At 40.8% G+C, this 22,105-nt stretch overlaps 1 protein-coding gene across 1 annotated transcript in view; it reads right to left on the reverse strand.

Moving 5' to 3' along the window:
* Nucleotides 1-5,333: 5,333 nt before the first annotated feature.
* The window catches only part of EIF2AK3 (eukaryotic translation initiation factor 2 alpha kinase 3), an 81,802-nt gene continuing 65,030 nt past the window's right edge, over nucleotides 5,334-22,105 (reverse strand). The window contains exons 14-17 of the mRNA XM_068971642.1: nucleotides 18,955-19,122; nucleotides 14,146-14,247; nucleotides 8,679-8,741; nucleotides 5,334-6,475 (exon numbers count right to left, since the gene is read on the reverse strand). Coding sequence (XP_068827743.1) covers nucleotides 6,275-6,475; nucleotides 8,679-8,741; nucleotides 14,146-14,247; nucleotides 18,955-19,122 — 534 coding nt within the window. The 3' untranslated portion in view covers nucleotides 5,334-6,274. The remainder of the gene's footprint in view (nucleotides 6,476-8,678; nucleotides 8,742-14,145; nucleotides 14,248-18,954; nucleotides 19,123-22,105) is intronic.

The following is a 22,105-nucleotide window of genomic DNA, read 5'->3' on the forward strand; positions in this document are numbered from 1 at the left end:
CCTGAGCTTCCAACACTGCTTTCCTACTGATAGCCAGCAGAGGCACAGGCAGAATTAAAACGAAAGAAGGGGGGCTTGCTTCCCTGCTGGTCCAGTGGCTAAGACTCTGAGATCCTAATGCAGGGGGCCAGAGTTCCATCCCTGGTCAGGGAACTAGATTGGCGTGTGTTGCAACAAAGATCATAGACCCCGTGTGAAAGGGAGTGTTAGTCTCTCAGTCATGTCCAACTCTTTATGACCCCATGGATTGTAGCCCACCAGGCTCCTCTGTCCACAGGATTTCCCAGGCAGGAATACTGGAGTGGGTAGCCATTCTCTTCTCCAGGGATCTTCCAGACCTAGGGATCAAACCCGGGTCTCCTGCATTGCAGGTGGATTCTTTACCATCTGAGCCACCAGGGAAGCCCAGGTTAGATACTTGCAAATCCTTAAGACAGTTTGGTATGAGGGAGTAGACAAAAACCTTAACTAGGGATTGGAATTCCTGAGATTTGGTCCCAGTTCTGCTCTAATTGGCTGTTATCAAGGGGCAAATCATAGCATCTTTCTGGACATGAGTTTTACAATAAGAATGGTAATAATAACATCTGCCATGGTATTTTTATAACTTTAAAATTTATTATTATTTTAAAATATAATTTTATTTATTTGACTGCACCAGGTCCCAGCCTCAGCAAGCAAGATTTTTTTTTTTTTTTTTTTTTCAGTTTCTGCATGTGGAATCTGCAGCTCCCTGACCAGGGATCGAAACTGGGCCTCCTGCATTGGGAGCTTGGAGTCCTAGTTACTGGACCACCAGGGAAATCTCTAAATAGCTAGCTCTCAGGGTGGTTGTGAAGGTCAAACGGTCTGCAGCTGGAACTGAGTTGGCAGACTGGGAAGAAATCAACAGGATCCTTTGCTGGGGTGAAGAGGAAAATAGTAACTGAAGCAGGCTAAGAGAGGAAGAAAAAAAAAAAAAGAGTTGAACTGGCTAGGAGCAAAGCAGAACAGGGAAGAAAGACAGATGGAGCCTCACTGAGCAGTGAGAATCTGGGAAGAGCACACAAAGATCTGTGACGTGTGCCCAGCTTACAAACTGCTCAAACTCTAGGTAAGATGGAAACAATCATGCATTTGACCCCTGAAGGTTGTGTCTGGCGAGTTTGTGCCTGCCAGCTCTGCATGCCACATGCCTCCATCAGACACATCGTGATCCCAACACAACTGGCTTTGCCGTAGCCTTTGCTCTGCACAGCCTCCCTTTAGGGTAGAATGGTGTTTATGTCTCTGGCCCAGAGGAGAAACTGAGCTACTGTGTTTGGATTATGAGTCCAGTGAATTTTGAAAAGGACTTGGTCCTGTCAAGTCTTTGGGAGAGGACGAGAAGATGCCTGTTTAGAACAGGTTCAGTTCAGTTGCTCAGTTGTGTCCGACTCTTTGCGACCTCATGAACCCACAGCATGGCAGGCCTCCCTGTCCATCACCAACTCCCGGAGTTTACCCAGACTCATGTCCATTAGAACAGGTTAGGAATGTTTTCTTTCTATTGTTTTAAATTAATTTTTATTGGAGTATAGTTGCTTGAAATGTGTGTTTCTGCTGTATAACAAAGTGAATCAGTTATGCATACATGTATATCCACCTTTTTGGGTTTCTTTTCCATTTAGGTCACCACCGAGCACGGAATAATAGAGTTCCTTGTGCTATATACAGTGTGGGTAAGTGTGTCTAACTCAGTTCAGTTCAGTTCAGTCACTCAGTCATGTCCGACGCTTTGCAACCCCATGAATCACAGCATGCCAGGCCTCCCTGTCCATCACCAACTCCCGGAGTTCACTCAGACTCAAGTCCATCGAGTCGGTGATGCCATCCAGCCATCTCATCCTCTGTTGTCCCCTTCTCCTGCCCCCAATCCCTCCCAGAATCAGAGTCTTTTCCAATGAGTCAACTCTTCTCATGAGGTAGCCACAGTACTGGAGTTTCAGCTTTAGCATCATTCCTTCCAAAGAAATCCCAGGGCTGATCTCCTTCAGAATGGACTGGTTGGATCTCCTTGCAGTCCAAGGGACTCTCAAGAGTCTTCTCCAACACCACAGTTCAAAAGCATCAATTCTTCGGTGCTCAGCTTTCTTCAAGTCCAACTCTCACATCCATACATGACCACTAGAAAAACCATAGCCTTGACTAAATGGACCTTTGTTGGCAAACTAATGTCTCTGCTTTTCAATGTGCTATCTAGGTTGGTCATAACCTTTCTTCCAAGGAGCAAAGCGTCTTTTAATTTCATGGCTGCAGTCACCATCTGCAGTGATTTTGGAGCCCCCCAAAATAAAGTCTGACACTGTTTCCACTGTTTCCCCATCTATTTCCCATGAAGTGATGGGAGCGGATGCCATGATCTTCCTTTTCTGAATGTTGAGCTTTAAGCCAACTTTTTCACTCTCCTCTTTCACTTTCATCAAGAGGCTTTTTAGTTCCTCTTCACTTTCTGCCATAAGGGTGGTATCATCTGCATATCTGAGGTTATTGATATTTCTCCCGGCAATCTTGATTCCAGCTTGTGTTTCTTCCAGTGCAGCATTTCTCATGATGTACTCTGCATCGAAGTTAAATAAGCAGGGTGACAATGTACAGCCTTGATGTACTCCTTTTCCTATTTGGAACCAGTCTGTTGTTCCCTGTCTAGTTCTAACTGTTGCTTCCTGACCTGCATACAGGTTTCTCAAGAGGCAGGTCAGGTGGTCTGGTATGCCCATCTCTTTCAGAATTTTCCACAGTTGATTGTGATCCACACAGTCAAAGGCTTTGGCATAGTCAATAAAGCAGAAATAGATGTTTTTCTGGAACTCTCTTGCTTTTTTGATGATCCAGCGATGTTGGCAATTTGATTTCTGGTTCCTCTGCCTTTTCTAAAACCAGCTTGAACATCAGGAAGTTCACGGTTCACGTATTGATGAAGCCTGGCTTGGAGAATTTTGAGCATTACTTTACTAGTGTGTGAGATGAGTGCAAGTGTGTGGCAGTTTGAGCATTCTTTGGCATTGCCTTTCTTTGGGACTGGAATGAAAACTGACCTTTTCCAGTCCTGTGGCCACTGCTGAGTTTTCCAAATTTGCTGCCATATTGAGTGCAGCAGTTTCACGGCATCATCTTTCAGGATTTGAAAGAGCTCAACTGGAATTCCATCACTTGCACTAGCTTTGTTCGTAGTGATGCTTTCTAATGCCCACTTGACTTCACATTCCAGGATGTCTGGCTCTAGGTGAATGATCATACCATCGTGATTATCTGGGTCTTGAAAATCTTTTTTCTACAGTTCTTCTGTATATTCTTGCCACCTCTTCTTAGTATCTTTTGCTTCTGTTAGGTCCATACCATTTCTGTCCTTTATCGAGTCCCTCTTTGCATGAAATGTTCCCTTGGTATCTCTAATTTTCTTGAAGAGATCTCTAGTCTTTCCCATTCTGTTGTTTTCCTCTACTTCTTTGCATTGATCACTGAGGAAGGCTTTCTTATCTCTCCTTGCTATTCTTTGGAACTTTGCATTGATGCTTATATCTTTCCTTTTCTCCTTTGCTTTTCGCTTCTCTTCTTTTCACAGCTATTTGTAAGGCTCCCCAGACAGCCATTTTGCTTTTTTGTATTTCTTTTCCATGGGGATGGTCTTGATCCCTGTCTCCTGTACAATGTCACGAACCTCCGTCCGTAGTTCATCAGGCACTCTATCTATCAGATCTAGTCCCTTAAATCTATTTCTCACTTCCACTGTATAATCATAAGGGATTTAATTTAGGTCATACCTGAATGGTCTAGTGGTTTTCCCCACTTTCTTCAATTTCAGTCTGAATTTGGCAATAAGGAGTTCATGATCTGAGCCACAGTCAGCTCCTGGTCTTGTTTTTGCTGACTGTATAGAGCTTCTCCATTTTTGGCTGCAAAGAATATAATCAATCTGATTTCAGTGTTGACCATCTGGTGATGTCCATGTGTAGTCTTCTCTTGTGTTGTTGGAAGAGGGTGTTTGCTATGACCAGTGCATGTTCTTGGCAAAACTCTATTAGTCCTTGCCCTGCTTCATTCCATATTCCAAGGCCAAATTTGCCTGTTACTCCAGGTGTTTCTTGACTTCCTACTTTTGAATTCCAGTCCCCTATAATGAAAAGGACATCTTTTTTTGGGTGTTAGTTCTAAAAGGTCTTGTAGGTCTTCATAAAACCGTTCAACTTCAGCTTCTTCAGCATTACTGGTTGGGGCATAGACTTGGATTACTGTGATATTGAATGGTTTGCCTTGGAAACAAACAGAGTTCATTCTGTCGTTTTTGAGATTGCATCCAAGTACCGCATTTCGGACTCTTTTGTTGACCATGATGGCTACTCCATTTCTTCTGAGGGATTGCTGCCCACAGTAGTAGATATAATGGTCATCTGAGTTAAATTCACCCATTCCAGTCCATTTTAGTTCGCTGATTCCTAGAATGTGGACATTCACTCTTGTCATCTCTTGTTTGACAACTTCCAATTTGCCTTGATTCATGGAACTGACATTCCAGGTTCCTATGCAATATTGCTCTTGACAGCATCGGATCTTGCTTCTATCACCAGTCACATTCACAACTGGGTTATTATTTTTGCTTTGGCTCCATCCCTTCATTCTTTCTGGAGTTATTTCTCCACTGATCTCCAGTAGCACATTGGGCAGCTACTGACCTGGGGAGTTCCTCTTTCAGTATCCTATCATTTTGCCTTTTCATACTGTTCATGGGGTTCTCAAGGCAAGCATACTGAAGTGGTTCACCACTGAGTGTCTAACTCAGTCATGTCTAACTCCGCGACCCCATGGACTGTAGCCCACCAGGCTCCTCTGTCCATGGAACTTTCCAGGCAAGAATATTGGAGCAAGTTGCCATTTCCCACTCCAGGGGATCTTCCCAACCCAGGATCTGAACCCTTGTCTCTTGTGACTGCAGCATTGTCAGGCAGATTCTTTACCACAGAGCTACCTGGGAAGCCCTGCGCTATGCAGTAGGTTCTCATTAATTATCTATTTTATACATAGTATCAACAGTGTATATGTGTCAAATCCAATCTCCCATTTCACCCCTTGGCCCTTGACGTCCATGTTTGTTCTCTACATTTGTGTCTCTATTTCTGCTTCGTAAATAAGATCATCTATAAGGAATAGGTTTTCTTGAGAGTAGGGTGATGACTCTTTTGAGACCTTTGATCCCAGTTTAAAATCTGAAAAATTCCATTTTGGAGCTAGTTCCCTCAAATAAGAATCAACCATAAATCATTTCTAAAAGTTTTATTAAACCATTTAGACTTGAAAGAAGTCACAATAGTTAACACACTTTTAAGTGCGTTCTGTACACCACCAACCCAAATGGATTGAGTTCACAATTTTTATAAATAAAAAATAAACTTATTTACAGTGAAAAATAAAAAATGTTAGCAAGTTAGATGATTAAACTGTTATCTACAATCAGTTCTGAGACAGTATCAACCTACAGTATTACATTTAAGACATTTAAGATTTCATTAGATTTAAAAAGTCCGTAATTGAAGCAGTTGGTTGTAATATATGATTTGTTTCTTACTACGGCTTTTTTTCCTTCCCCGAGCCAGAATTTTTGACCAATTTACACAAAAAGCTTCATTTTTCTTTTATTGGAGGTAAAAGTACAAAAAACTCTTAAAAATCTTTCTCCCTAGAACTATCTGAGGAATAAAGCTATTTAATGCTACAAATACTCTAGAAAACTAGCTATATAATTTGTGCTACTTGTCCTCCAAAATAATGCAGCTTCCTAATTCACCCACCAGGGACAAAAATGGAGTCAGCTTTGTTTTGAAATCAGTTTTAAAACTTCCACTATCTCTCTAGAAAGCGTCTTTCTAGAACAATATGGTTACCACCATGTAGGGACTTTCATTTTTCTGTACTATAAAAATATTTCCATTTTATAATTCTCTCTGTACATTTTAGGGACTGGTTCTACCTCCCGAGGCAAAACCTGAGGACAGGATGCTTGGCCAGCCAGTTTCAACAGACCAACGAGGGAAAGGACCGCACGTGACAGGACCTCCCCTCGACTGGAGCAAAAATCAAAAGTTGGCTCAAATGAGGTGTGCGCTCCAAAATCCAGTTTAAAATCTGATTTAGAAAAGGCAGCCTATAATGCAGTCAAGTGGAGAACCATATTTTCAAGTTTGCGATTTTGGAAAAGCAACATTCCTTTGAAGCAGGCTATTCTGTTGTCACCTATTAGGGGTGCGAGCGGAACTTAAGGCTAATTGCTGGGCAAAGGGCTGTGGGGGCTGCTGGAGTGTCTTGAATGTTTCACTCCGGGCGAGCTCATGGAGCGAGACCTCTGTCTGAGGACCGTCTTTCCTGGAAACTCCAAGTCCTCGAAGATCGCGTTTTCAATGATGCTCGCAGCTTCTGGCCGTTCAGTAGCGGATGGGGACAGCATGTCTTGCACCATGGCATACTGAAAGATAAAAACTGTTTTGTGATCAAGAGGCCACTAAACCACTGCCTAAATCAGGAGTCTGTCAAATATTATGTTTCTGTAACTATGTTAAGTTGGTGAGCCAGTTTCTCTTTTCTTCTAAATTAACTTTTATTGGAGTATAGTTGCTCTACAATGTTGTATTAGTTGTGTTGAATGTTGTAGAACCTGGGTTTCTGGCATTGCAGGTAGATTCTTTACCATCTGAGCCACTTGATTCTATAGGGAATCAGTTATAGGTACACATATATCCCCCTTTTTTTTGGATTTCCTTCCCATTTAGCTCACCACAGAGCACTGAGTAGAGTTCCCTTTGCTATACAGAAGGTTCTCACTGGTTATCTATTTTATACATAGGATCAGCAGGCTATGTATGTCAAGCCCAATCTCCCAATTCATCCCATCCCATCCCACCCACCTCACCTCACCCTCCCTTGTCCATGTTTGTTCTCTACGTCTGTGTGTGAGCAACTTCTCAACTCTGCCGCTGAAATACAAAAGCAGCCACAGACCGTACGGACACGGGTGGGCCTGCCTGTGTTCCCATGAAATTTCATTACCAAAACAGGTAGCAGGCTGGATTTGGCCTGTGGGTCATCGTGTGGCCAAGTCTTGCTCCAAATACACATGGACTATTTCAGGTTAATTCGTTGTTGCCTAACATAAAGGGCCCTAAATCACATCTCTGAAACACAGCCTGACCTTTAAAAAAGATTCATCTTACAACTGCATGTGAATGTACAACTACTTCAAGATTTCAATTAAAAAATAACCATACCAAATAGAGACACAGAGAAGGGGCACGTGGACACAGGGGGACAGGGAGGATGGGACGAGCTGGGAGAGGAGCGCTGATGTGCGCCCACTACCGCGTGAAGGAGACAGCTAGCGGGACGCTGCTTATAGCTCAGGGGAGCTCAGCTCAGGGCTCTGTGATGACTTGATGGGTGGGATAAGGGGGCAAACAGAGGGAGACACAGGAGGGAGAGGATATATGTAAATGTGCAGCGGATTCACTTCATTGTACAGCGGAGACTAACACAACACTGTAGAGCAATTATACCCCAATAAATAAAGAGAAAAGCAAACCATGCCAGTGGTCAGGACCTAGCCCCTTTTCCCGATTTTTTTCGAACCACTTTAATAGAACACATATTCTTGTGAGCCCCCCAGGAATTGATTCACCACTTTGCAAAATATACAACAAACTAATTTTTAGTAAAATAAGCTTCACTTTAAGTTAGCATATCTCTATATTGTTATAAAGTTCATTTTTAATGCAACCCTTCAATATACTTAAAATACTGAAAGATCAATTAGATGTTTTCCAATTTGATGACTGGCCACAAATTTTAATTTACTTCAACTGAATTTGCTAAGAAAATTTAAGATCCATCAATGTGTAAATTTTAAAGTGATGTGTTTGTGGACATAATATAAATAAACAAAAACTGCAAAGGGAAACTTCAAAAGTTCATTACACACAGTTTTCACCATCAAGACTATTTAACTTTCCCTTCCCACTATTCTGAATCATTTACTGTTTCTCTGAGGGGTATAATTCCAACACACAAAATCAGGGAAAATGAGGGATTTTTTTTTAAGAAGCTGTTTTTTAAGATCTGTCTCAAATTCACTAAGATAAAGAAATTAATGGCCTGATTATAATGGCAACGTGACTCCTATGAGGGTGGGCTCTTTAGGTTCAGCCTTACTGAAAGGCATGCATATGCTCAATTGCTCAGTCATGTCGCTCTTTGTGACCCCATGGACTACGTACAGCCTGCCAGGCTCCTCTGTCCATGGAGTTTTCCAGATAAAACCTGCGTCTCTTGCATCTTCTGCACTGGCAGGCAGGTTCTTTACCACTGAGCTACCCAGGAAGCCCTACTGAAAGGCAAGGTTGTTACAATCCCCGAATGGGCTGTCATGCAGCATGGAGCAGACTCCTAGCTGCCACAACAGGGACTAAACTCGCACCCCTGCAGTGGAATGTTACACTCTTAACCAGGGAATTCCCCAGCCTTTGGTTTTACAAGTTGTATGTTGTTGGGATCAGGTCACTTTCCTCTGTAGACCTTAGGCCTCCTCATCTATAAAACGTGGAAACTGATGAGCTGACTGCTGACTTCACGTCCTAAGTAAGATTTTAAAGAAAATAAAAGATGAGAATTATACCAACCTCACGAGGGTATTTTTGAGTAAATAGTGGTGGAAATTTGAGATCTCTTACATCAGTTAGGATCTGAAAAGAAAGAAAAGTGTTACTTATCTTTAAATCCATTTTGATATGTGGATCTATTTAAACAGAGATTTTTTTGATACTGTAAGAAAGGCTGAACATTAAGCAGATGGAAAATTTATCAATAGCTTTTCCTGACTTGATAATCTACACATCAGTGCTCCCTGGGCACAGATTTACCTGCCACCAAATCACCAAATAATTTACATATATTAGAACTGTACATGATCCTGACATTTGGATTTTAATTGAAAATGGACTGATCTGCATAAAAAATAATTCAATCATTCATGAACACACATTTGTGTTCTTAAGTGGGTAACTTTTTCTACTAGTCACTAATCACTTGTATTTGACATAAAAGGACATAGTGTTCTTTTTGAGTGAAGAAAACTAAGTCAATTGTGCTAAATTCTGAATATAAAAAATAAACTAGCTTTTTGGGAAATCTTCATACAAACAGGATAACAGTGTCTACTTTGTATGATTGCTTTGAGACTTAAATGAGGTAATTCAGGCAAACTATGTGGCACAGTGCCTTAAACTCCTTTAAAACATTTATTACTTATTTATTTTTGGTTGCTCTGGGTCTTTGTTGCTACGCTTGGGCTCTCTCTAGCTGCAGCGAGTGGGGGCTATTCTCTAGCTGTGGTGTGTGGGTTTCTCACCGTGGTGGCTTCCCTTGTTGCAGAATGCAGGCTCTAGGCACATGGGTTTCAGCAGCTGTGGCACGTGGGCTCAGCAGCTGTGGCTCCCAGGCTCTAGAGCACAGGTTCAGCAGTTGTGGCTTGGGGGCTTAGCTGCCCCACAGCATATGGAATGTTCCTGGACCAGGGATTGAACCCGTGTCCCCTGCATTGGCAGGTGGATTCTTTACCACTGTGCCACCAGAGACGTTCCTGATACTCCTTTTGTAATGAACCAGTTTTGAGAAATGAAATAAAGCAAGTATGTCTTCATATTTCTTGACAAATAAGCTAAAATGAACTTAAAAACATGAACTGGGTTGGCGTTGTCACTTCCCACTAAAGGAAAACAGAAACTTCACTGGAAGAATCTATGACACAGGCCACAGAAGGGAGCGCCTCACCTGCTAATAGGTAGGTCATACCAGTGTGCAGATGGATGCTTGAGTCTTGAATCACAGAATTTTTAATCCCATAACATGCTTTTTTTTTTTTTTTAACCTGCTGCCCTTTGAAAGACATCATTAAGAAAATGAAATGGGAAGCCCCTGGCTGGAATAAATTAGTCATAATACATATACTTGGCAAAGGACTGGAAAAGATGATCAAGGTCATGAGTCATCAGAGAAATGCAAACTGAAACCACAACCACTGCACTCCTATCAGAATACCCAAAAAACGTAAAGACTAAAACCTAAGTGTTGATAAGGATGCCAAGGACCTAGAACTCGCCTACACTGTGGGTGAGAATATAAAATGGCACTTTCTTATACAGTTAAACCACTTACACATAATTTGCCAATGCTACCTCCTAATTCCCCAAGACTAATGAAACACAGATGTATGTCTACAAAGAGACCAGTTTACAAATGTTCACAGCAACGTCCACTTTATTCACAGGTGTTTCCAACAGGTAAATGGACATAGGAACTATGCACAGATACCATGGAATGTAACTTAATAAAAAGCAGAAACTGCTGACACACTGAGTAATGAATGAACCTTAAAACCTTTAAGGTGAGTCAAAGGAGGCAGACACAAAAATGTATATACATGTATGATTCCATTCAAATGAAACTTTCTAAGACAAAATAGATTAGTGGTTGCTTGGAATCAGGATAGGATGAAAGAACAGGAGACTGACTGGGAAGGAACAAAAGGCAGCTTTTGGGGATGACAGAAATATTCTGTATTTTGAATGTAGTGGTCATTACATGAAGCTTTAAAAGTATCACAATCGCATAAAAATGGACAAAGTGGGTACACTGTACTGTATGTAAATTATACCTCAATAAAATTAGTTTTTTGAAAAACATCTTGGTCAAATCACTGAATAGTCTCTTTTACATTCACTAACAGAATCTCAGAGGGGTTCTGGCTAAACAAGGCAGGTTTTCTGGAATTCCCTGATGGTCCAGTGGCTAGGACTCTGCACTCCCACTGCCAGGGGCCTGGGTTCAATCCCTCATCTGGGGAACTAGATCCCACAGGCCACAACAAAAGGTCAGAGATCCTCTGTGCTACAACTAAGATCCAGTGCAACCAAATAAATTAAAAAAAAAAAAAAAGAGTAAACACTGCAGATTTTTTTTCTAACTACATTTCAAAGTAAACATTTTCACTAAAACAACTGCAAAGAAAGGAAAAACATTTTAAATGTTTAAAATGAGTGCAATGGAAGAAAAGATCACATCTTTAAAAAGCGAGAAAGTAGATGGAAACAGAGTGTAAGTACTTTAGCTCAACAGAGAAAGATAAACCAGGGTGCCCACGAGGGATAAGGCCAACAGATGGGGAATTGCTTAGCTGTGTGGAGTCTGCAGGAGGTGGGGGTGAGGGATGAAGATGGCTGTAGGAGAGCTGTCGGAAGTTCTGTATGTGGAGTGATATTATATACCCCCATAGGACACAGAGGGCTTCCCCGATGGCTCAAACAGTAAAGAATCTGCCTGCAATGCGGGAGACCCAGATTCAATCCCTGAGTCAGGAAGATCCTCTGGAGAAGAGAATGGCAACCCACTCCAGTATTCTTCCCTGGAGAATCCCATGGACAGAGGAGCCTGGCAGGCTACAGTCCATGGGATCGCAAAGAGTCAGCCAGGACTGAGCAACTAATGCTTTCACTTTTCACAGGACACAGAGATTTGTTCTTCAAAGAAACTGAACCAAGGCATTCCAAACACAGGGCCAATACAGAGGCACGAGGATGGGTCGGGGGTGGGCATGAAAAAGTGAAGATCTGCAACAGTAAGACACTCTCCATCCCCCATCCATCCCAATTCTTTCTCAGGCAGGAGAATGAAGCTTCTTCTCTGGAGAGAATGAGGAAAGTCCAAGAGATGCTAACATGTGAGTGCTCTCCCCCACCGCCACTCCAAAGAACGAACTGGATCATAACACTTAACAGTCATGTCCACTTCAGGTTGTTTTTTTTTTCAGTTGCGTGGCTTGCAGGATCTTAGTTCCCTGTCCAGGGATAGAATAGGGGTCCACAGCAGTTGAAAGCTCTGAGTCCTAACCACTGGACTGCCAGGGAATTCCTTTTTTATTTTTTAATGTCCACTTCTAGTTACCATTTTAGAGCACCATTCTTAAATATGAACAGACAGGATTGTCAACATGTGAAACACACACACAAATCATTACAAAACTCAGAGATATTAGTAGGGAGAAAGTAAGTGTGACTATAAAGGGGTAGCAAGAGGGATGGAACAATCTAGACTGCAGTGTTGGTTACAGAAACCTATATAAGAGATAAAATACCATGGAGCTATATATAATACAAAGTACCAATGTCAAATTTATGTTGTACTATAATTATGTAAGATGTAACACTTAGGAGAAATTGGATGGAGGGTATCTCTTTGTGTTATCTTTGCAACTTTCTGTGCATCTACAATATTTCAAATAGAAAGCTAAAAAAAAAAAACACTAAAGGAAAGAGACCGTATGGAGGAAGAAATACATACATACATATAATTGAGATTCTCAGCAATATGAAGAGACTGAATTCATGTAAAAAGAGTGCAAATACTACAAAAAAGGAACAATCTTAGACGATAAAAACTGAATTGTCAAAGGAATTAGGAAAGTTAGAAGAACAAGTTAAGGAACTTCTGCAAAAAATAGTACAAAAAGACAATGATAGAAAATAGGTGGGAAAAATATTAGACATTTTTAGGAATAAGTCAGGAGTCCCAGGAAAAAACAAAAAAATCAAAGAATGTATCCAAAAAAAAAAGGGAAACTTACTAGACTAAAGGATGAATCCCTTCTAACTGAAAGAATCTACCAAGTGCTAAGTAAGCAAGTGAGCAGGGGAGCGGGGGTGGGGGAGTGAGCGGGGTTGGTGTGGTTGGTGGAGAGATCTGGAAGGATCTGAGAGGACTAAATTTCATAATGGCACTGATAAAAACTAAATCCCTAAAGCCCTCAGAAAGGAAGATATAGCAGGTCCAAAATACCCCATATTAAAAAAAATGATGCATCAGAATGGTATCAGCTTTTCAACAGTACTACTGGAAGCTATAAGAGAATGGGGCAATGCCCTCAAGGTTCTGAAGGAAAGTTATTTTCAATCTAGAACTAGAACCTAGTCAATTTATCAATTATGTACAAGGATGGGGGGAAAAAATACATTTTCAGATACCCGAGGACTATAATTTTCCCTCTCATACATTCTTTCTGAGAAATTTACGGCAGAATGTACTCCAGCAAAATAAGAGAGTAATAATAATAAGAGAGTACACAAAACAAAACATGAAATCTAGGAAACAAGGGATCCAAGCCAGGATCCAAGCTGATTAACATCTGGGTTGCTCCTACCTTCTAGTCATTATGAAAATGCTACTATGAACATTTGCGTACAGGTTTTTGTGTGGACCTATGTTTTTATTTCTCTTGGAGAAACAGGAGTAGAACCTAGGAAAAGAACACGGTCATTCCATGTTCACCTTTTTGAGGAAGTGTCACACTGTCTTACACAGTGGAATGGACCACTTTACACCCCTACCAGCAATGCATCAGAGCACTGATATCTCCATATCCTCGCCAACACTTATTTTCTGCTTTTATTTTATTCTATTATAGCTATTCTGGATGGTGGGAAGTGGTATTTCACCATGATTTTAATTCACATTTCCCTGATGAATAGTGATGCTGTACTTATTGGCCATCCGTAATCTTCAGAGAAATATCTATTCAAGTCCTTTGCCCATTTTTTAACAGCGTTGTTTGTTTTTTGTTGTTGAACTGTATTCATCCTTTATATATTCCAGACACTACTTTTAAGACTTTCAGTACTATACTCCTTAAAGGCAATAGTCATCATGGTTTATTTTGAGAGGGGAAAGAAAACAACTATGCTTAGTTTTTCAGCTTTTAAGCATATGACTGTGTGGTCATTTGTTCTCTGGAAAATTCTCTGACCACCACCATCGCTCCACCCTGTGGTTCCCCTAGCTTTGCCCTTATGACAAATTTGAGTGCAAAATATGGTTAAGTTATGATCAATTTAAGCAACAGCAAGAAAACAGACAATTTATCTCAACAATTTTTGAAGACTGAATGGAAGCAGAGAGTCTACAAATTCTTTCTCTTCTACTTGCAGTCAACCAAGTTGCTGGTATTAAGAATAACTTATTTTTCTCTTACAACTCACTTTTTTTGTCAGTTGAAGAGTATTTTCTTCTGCCGTTTTGGAGAGGAGGGGAAGAACTTACCCTGACCCTTTCCATCTGAGTGCCGAACGGGTATAGTAATTCAAACAGAATGAGGCCCAAAGAAAAGATGTCCACTTTATGAGAGTAGCTGTTGCCATGAATCTGAAATCCCAAATAAAGAAGATCAGAAGAACAGCCACAGAGACAGTATCGTAGATGACCATACAGCATGAGTGAACCCCAACACTGACTTAGTCCCTACTTGGTTTAAATGTAATCCTGCAGGCAAAAATGTTAGCAAAGAGTTAATCATCTCTGAAGCCTCTTTTCTTCAAGTCACCCATGGTTTAAATGTAATCTTGCAGGTAAAAATGTTAGCAAAGAGTTAATCATCTCTGAAGCCTCTTTTCTTCAAGTCACCCATGGTTTAAATGTAATCCTGCAGGTAAAAATGTTAGCAAAGAGTTAATCATCTCTGAAGCCTCTTTTCTTCAAGTCACCCACACCAAGTGTAATTAAACTACTCAGCATCACAGAAGGAAGCCCAGGTATAGCACTGAGATATGCATCAGTGAAATAGGCCCAGCGGAAGCCAGGAGCCAGGAAAAGCTGCCCCCATACCCCTGAGGTGAAGTTTTTCAAAGCCGGCACTATCTAAAGCAAATCTCTCATTTCTGACTATCTTAGTCCTCACCTATTTTTATGAGAAAATCTTCCAAACCACTCATCAACTGTGGTTAGCCCTCATTACGGCACTTAATTATGGACTTCTCTGCATTCTCGGTTGTATTTTCCATGTGTGTTATTTCTTACTTTTCACAACTAGATTATAAAGACCTGGAGGGAAGGGAGCTGTTTCTTTTGTATTCCTACCATCTAGAATGAGGCTAAGTAGAGAGAAGGCCTTCAACAAAAACTTATTTGCTAACAGGAACAAATGAATTACAACCCAACAGACTCTTAAAAAGGTCTCATTCAAATTAAAAGTGACCTCCTAGGACTCATAAGAAGCCTTTCATTTGGGAAAATGAAGCCAGGCACATAACTTGACACTTGGCAAAGGCCAAGAAGGCCGGAACTTTGAGAATACTCACATCAATATTTCTTTTTATTTATTTATTTAGTTTTTAAATTTTTTGGCTACAGCATGAGGCATGCAGAATTGTAGTTCCCCAACCAGGGATCAAACACCTGAAAGTGAAAGGATGGAGTCTTAACTGCTGGACCACTAGCTAATGCCCTAAGATTTATTTTCACTCTTATTTACCTAAAAATGCCTATTTTCTTTTACACGAATGACTTTTGTCCAGAAACATGATTTGCAGGTCATAGCTATTTTTCATCAAAACTGTACTTACTGGTTTATTGTCTTCTAGGGTTGAGTGTTACAGAAAACAAGCTCTTTAAGCTGTAGCCTGTTTTTACCCCTACCTAAATACTTTAATACTATTTTTCCTTTATCTTGAAATTCAAGATGTCTAAGTATAGGACTATATTAAAAAAGACCAATTAAATTAAAAAATGAAAATGTTAAGCATGAAAAAGAATACACTTGAATAATGCAAACAACTCAGGCAGTCTAGAAGGATACTGTACAACAGTAAAATAAAGGCCGATTCCTATGACTCATCTCTGATGAAACCTTCCAAAGATAATCAAATCCACTGGTTCTTAAAGTGTGGTCTATGGATCCCTTGGTATCCCAACATCCTTTCAGGAAGTCTACAAAGTCAAGACTATTTTCATAACAATTCTAAGATGATTTGTCTTTTCACTATGTTGACATTTGCTCTGCTGAATCTTAGCATGAATTAAGGCAGTGGCACCAAACCACACTAGTAGTAATTATGTTCTTCAGTTTACATACTGGGGGAGTAGGGTGGGAGAAAAAAAGAGAGCAAGAAAGAAAAAGAAAGAGAGAAAGAGAAAAGGAGAAAGCAAGAGAGAGAGTGAGAGAGAGAAAGAAAGAAAGAAAAAGCAAGAGAGAGAGAAACAGAAAAAAGAGAAAGTGAAAGTAAGAGATACAAAGAGAGAAAGAGAAAGAGAGAAAAGGAGAAAGAGAAAGCAAGAGAGAGAGAAAGAGAAAGGAAGAAAGAAAAGGAGAAAGAGAAAGCAAGAGAGAAAGGAAGAGAGAAAGAGAAAGAAAAAAGAGAAAGAGAAAGCAAGAGAGAGAGAAAGAGAAAGGAAGAGAGAAAGAGAAAGAGAGAAAAGGAAAAAGAAAGCAAGAGAGAGAGAAAGAGAAAGGAAGAAAGAAAAGGAGAAAGAGAAAGCAAGAGAGAAAGGAAGAGAGAAAGAGAAAGAAAAAAGAGAAAGAGAAAGCAAGAGAGAAAGGAAGAGAGAAAGAGAAAGAGAGAAAAGGAAAAAGAGAAAGCGAGAAAGAAAGCAACAGCAAGAGAAAGAAAAAGAGGGAAAGAAAGAGAAAGCAAGAAAGAAAAGAGAAAAATAGAAAGTGGAAGTAAGAGAGAGGACAGTTTCACTTAAAATATCCTTGCTGAAGTAGTAAAACCGATTCATTTTATTATGTCTTGCCCCTTAGGCACGCATCTTTTTACTATTCTGTGTGACACAATGAGCAGTGTTCATAAAGCAGTTCTGCTCCACGCTGAAGTAAAATGCTGTCTCAAGAGAAAGCATTGATGTAATTGTTCGAGTTCCTATATGAACTTCTCATTGAGCTCTTCTCATCGAGCACCACTTTGACTTGAAAGAAAAACTGATAGGCCAACTGCGGTTATTCAGACTTGGATACCTGACAGTATTTTCTTAAAGATGAATGAAGTGAGAATGGCACTTCAAGGAAAACTGACAGTTGTTGCCAAAGATAAAAGTTGAACTTTGAAGTGAACTTCAGAATTTTGGAAAATTTGTGTCCATCACTGGGAACCTGACAGCTTTCCTAATACTTAAAAGCCCTTTCTGGTGAGCTTGGTTGGTGATATTAAAATATTGATGATTTTTTAAAATATTATATGAGATTGAGAGGACTAGGAGAAGGGGATGACAGAGGATGAGATGGTTGGATGGCATCACCGACTCAATGGACATGAGTTTGAGCAAACTCTGGGGGATGATAAAGGACAGGGAAGCCTGGTGGCTGCAGTCCATGGCATCGCAAAGAGTTGGACACGACCTAGCGACTAAACAACAACAACAATAATGAATTGTGACAATTTTTGGAAGACACATAATGTAGAGACCCAATAGTTTCCAAATGACCAATGCACAACTTTAAAAACTCATGTGTGGGAAAAGAGGTCCATTCAAAGTGTGAAATGGGTGTTACAGTAACAGAATACAGAATGTCCACTGCTATGGTTTTAGATTCCACAGGGCAAATGATTCTTCAGAAACTTCAGAAACTTTTGCTAATTGAGTTTTGGTGATGCCCACATCTACCTGAAAATGATATTAAAATGATCCTCCCTTCCCCACTGCGTATCTGTTTGAGGTCAGATTTGCTTAATATACTTGAACCAAAATAACATAGTTCAAGGGATTAAATGCAAAAGCAGATATGAAATCTAACCCTTTTAAGTCAGACAGTAAAGAGCTTTAAAAAAATGGAAATAAATACCACTATTCTCACTAGTTTTCTTTGGGAAAATATTTATTTTTCAGAAAGTAGATTTGATAAATTTAAGACAGTTATTTTTAATTGAATTACTAAAATTTTATAAATTTCTGCTTTCATCCATAATGTGGCAAATATTGATAGATATAATCTCACAAGAAAAATTATTAAGCTCTCAATCATATTTAAGTATAAACAGGCACTGGCCAAAAAGTCTGAGAACCACTCATCTAAGCTTCTATAAGCTTGTGAATATCATCAGCATTGGGGATGCTACACTGAATCTCCCAGGATGCCCTGCTCCCCCCACTTCCAGGTTCCCGTTCCGTTTACAGAGATTTTCCCACAAGGCAACACAGCTCAGCCTGTCCGCCGCTGTTTCCTGCCGTGCCTGTGGATGAACACAGAGGGCAGTTCGCTAAACTACCTTCAACTGTCTCTGAAAACAGTTCCAACCTAGTTCACATAAGGGGAAATGAGAGTTAGGTTTGGGAGGAGGACATTCAAAGTCTCCTCTAAATTTCTGGGACGTCCCTGGTGGTCCAGTGGTAAAGAGTCTGCCTGCCAATGTAACAGACACAGGTTCGATCCCTGGTCTGGGAGGATTCCACCTGCCACAGAGCGACTAAACCCGTGGGCCACAACTATTGAGCCAGTGATCTAGAGCTTGGGAACTGCAACTACAGAGCCCAACTACTGAAGCCCGCTGCCTAGATCCTGTGCTCCGCAATAAGAGAAGCCACCACAATGAGAAGCCTGCGCACCACAACAAAAAGCAGCCCCTGCTTGCCACAGCTAGAGAAAAGCCTGTGCAGCAATGAAGACCCAGCAGGGCCAAAAATAAATAAACAGTAAATTTCTGGCTGTTGTCAGGTTCTGGTTCAGAGGGCAAGCACATTTCATGCATTGAGAGTATATTTCTTTATCCACCCCCAATCCAGCTTGCAGGAATTGCACCCTAGCTGTGTTGCCTGTGGAACACTACTGTCAGTTTTCATCATTTTCAGATTTTTATTTTATTGGGTATTTTAAATGCAGCACAGATGGGAGATTCACGGGGGCACATCTAGCTTGCTGCCATCCTAATTAATAAGTTATTTAGGGACTTCCCTGGTGGTCCAGTGGTTAAGACTCTATGCTTCCAAAGCAGGCAGCATAGGTTCGATCTATCGTCAGTGAACTAAGATCTTGCATGCCAGACTTCATGGCCAAAAAAAAAAAAAAAGGACAGAGCATACCTAAAAAAACTATTTTAACAAAAATCTATTTATTCCTCAGAAGGAAAAGAAACAGTTCACCTGTTCTGGGCTCATATACAGCTTGGTCCCCACTTGTCCCGTGTGCCTGGCGTAACCTGGCATTGGGGTCAGAACCATCTGATCTTCCTCATCTTGGTCCATTGCCGTCACCAATCCAAAATCTCCAACCTTGACCACATCATCCATTGTAAAGAATATGTTGGAAGGCTGAAAAAAAAAAGCATATAAAAGCTTAGTGGGTGTGTATGGAGGACAGACAGGGAAGAGAACTATTTAAATGACTACAGAAAATAAATACAGGACACTTGATATTCTCAAGCATCTTTCCCTTTACAATGGACTAATATGAAAATGAAAACAATCCTTCAATTCTAGACAAGTACTGTGAATAAAGAAACGGTAAGGGGAGCAAGTATTCATTGAACATCTGTTTAAATAAATCCTTAGAGATTCACATTCCCTAGTGTCTAGGGTGCTTAATGCTCAATCTCCTTCTTATTTTGTATTGGGGGTACAGCCAATTAACAATGTTATGCCAGTTTCAGGTGAACAGCAAAGGGACTCAGCCACACACACACGTATCCATCCACCCTCAAACTCCTTTTCCCATCCAGGCAGCCACATAACACTAAATCTCATTATTCTATACACTCTGTCAGCAAGCTTCTCTACATTTCTGACCTAAAGGATGATTATAATAATAACAAACACATACAGAGCACTTGCAATAGGCCAGAAGATGATCTAAGTGGTTTATTACCATTTATTATTATTAACGCATGCAACTCATAACCCTTTTAGTCCTATTGGTCCCTCCTTACACAGGTATGAAAACTGAGGCCCAGAGAAGCTAAGTAAATCACCCAAGGTCACCCAGTTAGTAAGGAGTGGAGCAGGTTCAAACCCAGACAGTCTGGGTCCATGAGAAAAGGGTATCTGCTCCACTGCCACATGTCCAATTCTTGCCCTATGGTAGCAAATCACTACTACATGGTGAGTGAATGAGACAGACTGATCTTTGGGCTTGTTATAAAAGGGAAATGTAGGCTGTCAAGGAGAAAAACAGCTCTTAACAACAATCTTTATATATATATATATATATATATATATATATATATATAAATTTTTTTTTCCTGGCTGTGCGGCTTGAGGAATCTTGGTTCCCTGACCAGGGATTGAACCTGGGACCCACATTAGTGAAAGTGCAGAGTCCTAACCATTGGACTGCCAGGGAATTCTTTTAACTATGTCTCTTCTAATACAGGCTCCCATATACCTTGTCCCGAATTCTAAACTCTTATATGCAACTGTTCATTGGATATACCTAACCATGGGCTCCTCAAATTCAAAATCTTGCACAAGAAATATATCATCTTGGGACTTCCCCAGCAGCCCAGAAGTTAAGACTTTGCCTTCCAATGCAGAGAATCAGGTTCGATTCCTGGTCTTGGGGAGCTAAGATCCCACATGCCTCTTGGCCAAAAAACCAAAACATAAATAATAGTGTAACAAATTCAATAAAGACTTTAAAAATGGTCCACAGCAAAAATATATATATATACATATATATATGCATATATAATATTATCATCTTTCCCTACAGCTTACTCTAACCTCAGATAACATGACCACCATTCATAGACCTTTGAAAGAAGGGGGGAAAAAAGCCATTTAGCTCATAAAATATACTTTCATTGGGCTTCAAATGGGGCTTCCCAGGTAGTACTAGTGGTAAAGAATCTGCCTGCCAATGCAGGAGATGCTGGAGACGCAGGTTCAATCCTTGGGTCAGAAAGATCCCCTGGAGAAGGAAACAGCAACCCACTCCAGTATTCTTGCCTGGAGAATCCCATGGACAGAGGAGCCAGGTGGGCTACAGTCCATGGGGTCAAGAAGAGTTGGACAGGACTGAATGACTTAGCACACAACACCATACTCTTCCTCAAATAACCTTGTACGAGAGATAGGATTAGACTGTGCTGCCTTCATTTTCCTCATTCTTCCCTTCTCTGGGCTCTGGTGTCAGCTTCTATGCACCCAACACTAACACTTTGGTTCCTTTTTGGTTCTCCAGCATCTATCCATCCCTCTATGCTTCCACCGGAAGCATCTGGAAGTGACTTTAGGAATTTCCTTCTGGGCAGCAAGTTCATGGTTCATGTGGGATGTTATCTGGAGGTGGTATCTAGAGCTTGCATCCACCAATAAGCATAATCCCAGCTCCTGGCCAGAAGACTGGTTTGGGGATGGGTATGTGTCCAGTATTTCGGTCACCTGATGGGAATAGCCGACTCTTTGGAAAAGTCCCTGATGCTGGGAAAGATTAAGGGCAGAAGGAGAAGAGGGCATCAGAGGATGAGATGATTGGTCGGCATGCAATGGACATGAACTTGTGCAAACTCTGGGAGATGGTAAGGGACATGAGGCCTGGTGTGCTGCAGTTCATGGGGTCACAAAGAGTTGAACACAACCAGCAACTGAACAACAACAGTGTGTCCTTGGCTTATCAATTACAAGAAAATCCAGGACTTCTTGATCAATAGCGGCAGAAAAAAATACTTTTCTTCCCAGCACCTCTAAAACATGAAGCCCTGAGAACTGCTGGCAATTATGCTGAGACTGACATGTGAGAAACACATGACCAAAATATAAAAAGGTTAGAGGGCCTAGAAGGCTTAACATTAGGCTCAATGACAGGTCAGAATGAACACAGTAAAGAAGTTTTCAACTGGGAATATATATATAACTGAATCACTTTGCTGTTCACCTGAAACTAACACAACATTGTGTTACTTCAGTAAAAATAAATAAGTACTGGAGAAAGAAATGGCAACCCATTCCAGTATTCTTGCTTGGGAAATTCCACAGACAGAGGAGCCTGGCTGGCTACAGTCCACGTGGTGGTCAAGAGTCAGACGCGACTAAGCGACTGAACAATAACAACAAACTGAGGCTGAGATGTGCAGTCACTCAGCTCCTAGGGGGCTGGCCCAGATGGGTCTGACTCTGAAAAGTGGTTCAGAAAAGTCAAGTCAATCTTCTAAAAAGAAAAATAAATAAGTAAAGGACTTCCTTGGTGGGCCAGTGGTTAAGAATCCACCCGCCAATGCAGGGGACACTGGTTTGATCCTACGTGTTGGGGAGCAACTAAGCCCATCAGTTCAGTTCAATTCAGTTGCTCAGTCATGTC

Source organism: Capricornis sumatraensis, chromosome 1 (assembly GCF_032405125.1).
Source record: "Capricornis sumatraensis isolate serow.1 chromosome 1, serow.2, whole genome shotgun sequence".
Classification (NCBI taxonomy): domain Eukaryota; kingdom Metazoa; phylum Chordata; class Mammalia; order Artiodactyla; family Bovidae; genus Capricornis; species Capricornis sumatraensis.